Source organism: Austrofundulus limnaeus, unplaced genomic scaffold (assembly GCF_001266775.1).
Source record: "Austrofundulus limnaeus strain Quisiro unplaced genomic scaffold, Austrofundulus_limnaeus-1.0 Scaffold10, whole genome shotgun sequence".
Taxonomy (NCBI): domain Eukaryota; kingdom Metazoa; phylum Chordata; class Actinopteri; order Cyprinodontiformes; family Rivulidae; genus Austrofundulus; species Austrofundulus limnaeus.
Genome location: NW_013952412.1, coordinates 2,365,978 through 2,370,195, shown reverse-complemented (window position 1 = coordinate 2,370,195; position 4,218 = coordinate 2,365,978). Strand labels below are relative to the sequence as shown.

At 40.7% G+C, this 4,218-nt stretch overlaps 1 protein-coding gene across 1 annotated transcript in view; it reads left to right on the top strand.

The window, feature by feature from the left end:
- Positions 1 to 2,667: 2,667 nt before the first annotated feature.
- LOC106513117 (alpha-2Db adrenergic receptor) overlaps positions 2,668 to 4,218 on the top strand; it is an 11,941-nt gene continuing 10,390 nt past the window's right edge. Inside the window, exon 1 of the mRNA XM_014001794.1 lies at positions 2,668 to 3,608. Coding sequence (XP_013857248.1) covers positions 3,282 to 3,608 — 327 coding nt within the window. The 5' untranslated portion in view covers positions 2,668 to 3,281. The remainder of the gene's footprint in view (positions 3,609 to 4,218) is intronic.

Below are 4,218 nucleotides of genomic sequence, written 5' to 3'. Positions count from 1 at the left end.
GAGCTCATCTGAGATGGACTGACTCAAAGAGGAGAAGTGTCCTGTGGTCTGATGAGTCCACATTTCTGATTGTTGTAGGAAATCATGGATGTGGTGTCCAAAGAGGAAAAGGAATGTCTGGATAGTTCAGAAGTTCAACGTTCAAAAGCCAGCCTCTCTGATGGTATTGGGGTGTATTAGAGTGCYCATGGGTATCTTGTACATCTGTGAAGGCTCCATTAATATGGAGGACTAAAACTGACATAATTGGAAATAAAAGCAGAAATATATAAATGGACCAGTACATAAACAAATACACATAAAATGCACCATTATTCAATTGAAAAAGGAGAACTTTACATCATATTTTATAATTTAATTATTTTCATGTTTATTTTTCCAGGTTACTTCCAACAAATTATATATTTTAGAACRTAATTTAAATTTTACCATTTTAACATATTTTTTGTTATTCCTTTTACTTGTGCAAGCTACTTTTTAAATAGTTGTTTTTTTTTCCTTCACGTCTTTTTATTGCCAAGTTTTGTTTTTACACTTACATATTTTATTCTCGTAACTTGTAGTTGCATTTTTATTTAACATCTTATTGCAGCATAAATTTCATTTCACTAAGTTGCTAAACTTACTTTTAAAAACAAATCCTTCGGTCCGTGGTGAATTTCCAAACTGCGCCGATACGTTAAAAAAAATAACAACACCACCGTCTTCTCATTTCTCTGATTATTTTGCTGCCCGCGCAYTGAATCCTGGGATATCCTCGGCTGGTAAGGATACATGGATGCATCCTCGGATTTCGACAGGAAGTAGGACGCATTCCTCGGCCGCATGATGAGGAGCCTTCGAATTGGGACTGCCCTCCGCGCGGGGCAATGACGTATGCGGCCGACAAATGCGCACTCATGATGACGCAGCCCCTGAATTGAGACACGACCGTTGTCTATGGGAAGCTGTAGCGCCCAACACTGTGACCCGGAATTGACTCACACGAAAACGTCCATGAGTAAAATAGAAGTTTACACATCAATAACCATAAGTTATTTATTTTGCTTATCAGAAAACATATATACAATATATTGTTGAAACATTTATAACATTTTCTTTTGTTATTTTAATTTATTTAATTTTTTGTGTACCAAAAATGCAGGGGTTGGCACGAACCAGTCCCCTGTTCAGACATTCCTTACATCCAGAACAGAACGAGTCATGTTTCTGTGTATTTAGATCAGTTTAAGGACTATGTGGTTTAAAACTGTCAACTGAAAAGGTTTGCGTGCTGTCTCCCCATTCTCATGGCAGGTAAAATGTGTGTTTGTATTTACACACACATTTAACACATCATTTGTTCTGATATGTGTACGCACTGTTGATACATGAGGCCCGTGGAGAAGATGGATGGACGATCACTTTATTATTATGAGAAGAAAATTAAAAAAAACTCCACGAGACACACTGATTCCATTTCCACCTGTGCTTTAATACCTCTACAAACGTTGTGAATTAATTCTGTGTTGTAACATTTAATTTGCTCACATGGAGAGSGATCATCCTCACTGACCTGCAGCCCTCGAGGCATGCGAACTCTCCCTGAGGAGGCTTGTTGATGCTGATCCAAGCTGTCAGTGAGGGTGAGGGAACAAACTGAATGCATCGACAGTTCTTGAGGCTGTGAAGTCTGTTTACAGGCGGGGGCACCGAGGGATCACCTGCTAACGGTGCAACACCGACCTGAGAGGTCGTCCAACAGATAATAAATAAAAGCAGTGTGAGATTGTGACATTTGTGGTCGGCGTTCAGAATCAGGAGAAGCGGCGGTGCCAGGTGGTTACATCAGGAGCGTGATGGAGTAGTTAAATAAACGGCTCCTCACACTGGCTTCACTCACCTCCTGATAAATGGGMATTAACTGAAGATCACTCACAAGTTGAACTAAATACAGTACAGAGCTTTATTTTATTTCTCCTTCCTGCTCAGTCCCCTCTTTCTTCCTCATCCTCCTCTTCGTCTCTTCTTGACTTCCATCTACTAATTTCGCCCATTCTTTCTTTCTCCCACTCCTCTTTCCTACAGCCGATCTTCAGCTTATTCATCCTCTCTCATCCTCTCCAGTTTGTGTCATTTTCTTTCTCCTCACCCATGCAAATCTCTTTTCGTTCTTTTAATCTTCATCCTGCTCAAATTCCTCTCCTCATCCTCCTTCCAGATCTTGTCCTCTTCTCCAGGTTTGTTTTGTTTCCTCTCTTTCTTCTCGACTCGCYGCGTTTTCTTTTATTTACGTTCTACTCACTCCTCTTTTTTCCTACTTTCTCTTTTTCAGTTCTTTTTTTCCATCATTCGTTTCTCTTTTAAACATTTTATTCTGTCCTTAATCATTTTTTTCTTTTTTTCACATTTTTGCTTTATTTTTCCTCTTTTCAGTCACAGCTATTCTATATTTTTCCTCTTCTAWTTGTTTTTGCTCCCTCTCTCCTGCCCCTTCTCTTCTGTCAAACACTATATTCATACTTCATCCACAGTCTTCCTCCTTCCTTTAGTCCCCCCCCTCCCCATCACTCTCAAATCCCTGTTGACGGTTTCTTCTCCCTCAACGATCTCGCTCCATCTTCTCTTCAAGGGTCTCTCACCGTTTCCTTTCATCTGTCTTCCTATTAGTCTTTCCTCTCTCTCTCCTCCCCTCCTCTCCATCTCTCTCTCTTCCAGCAGCAGAGAATCAGTGAACACTGGAAGCAGCAGCAGCAGCAGCTTCACCTCGAAACAAAGTCTGAATATGTTTATATTTTTTGCTTTTTTAATACGACTTTGTTAACTATCTTTTTACCACTCCATGAATCAGTCTTGCAGCGCAGCAGAATGAGGGGATCATGCATCCCAAATCAGGTTTCTGTCCCTTCTCCAACTGGAGCATGTAGACATATGCTTTCCTTTTTTCTGCATCTCATTGGGAAAAACTAGGCCAGTGGTTTTTACGCAGGATGTCAGCCTCTGGATTCAGATGTGATTATTTCAAGGTATGACTTTTTAAATCTACAGTAAATAAAGTCAGTTTTTTTCRTTCAGTGACAGAATGTGCATCAGCATGAAGACTGGCATCAAGCAGCYCTTTTTGTGCGATCACTCGTGGACCAAAGCTTGTTGAGCAGCAGAATCTGGATGATTTTTACTCTCACAGAGCAAATATGATTTTAAGGGAAATTTTCTGAAAGCTGCAGGATATTATTGAAAGCTCTGTTTGACACTCTTTCTGCACCACAGGAGGTTAAATCTTTAAGGACTGTAGGAGCAGGATGGACTTCTCAGATGAATCCACTCCCGTCACTGCTATATCTCCATCCTCTTCACCACCAAACTCTTCTGCAGAGAGCGTCAACCAGACGTCCTCGTCCTTGTCCAGATTCCCCTCTTTTTCTCCTCACTCGCAAGTTGCATCTGTGCTCATCGTGCTGGTGGTCACGGTCATCATCCTGGGGACGGTGGTGGGAAACGTGCTGGTGGTGGTTGCCGTGTTCACCAGCCGAGCTTTAAGGGCGCCGCAGCACCTCTTCCTGGTGTCTCTGGCTTCAGCGGACATCCTGGTGGCCACGCTCGTCATCCCTTTCTCTTTGGCCAACGAGGTGGGGAGACTCATTTTCTGATTATTTTGCTTTTTATTTACAGGTTCTAAAGAGTTGTTACCATGAGGAGCACTGGTTAGATTTATTGGTGTCCTGATACCAGTACATTTGCAAGTACTCATTTAAAATGCCCTGGTACCAAGAACCAATACAGTTTTTTTTTTACTTTTGCGTAGGTCTTCATGTTATATTTTAAATGTGAACTCCATCAGATTGCAGTGTGAATGCTTAATGTCATTGATGCGACCTGCATGTGCAGAARATGATGYAATGTCACATTCATCTCACTGCTTACAGAAATAGCTAAACATGAATGCTACATKTTAGCRTGTTGATTCTGAAGTTGTTCAATCAGAGCCGATCAAATGATTATCTGAYGCTTGTTTAGTTCAGTGTTTATATCTGAACCTACATCTGACCATGCTCCAGTGCAACTTTTTATTTTTGGAATAAAATGAAGCGTTGAAAGTAAAATATGATGATAATTTGTTTTTACAATCACTGTAATGTTAAAGTTCTATTTCAGTAAGTACTCATTAAAGAGACGCAGTATCGGTGAGTACCCAAACTGAAGTACTCATCCTCAGTTTAAGAAAAGCAGGACACCTCT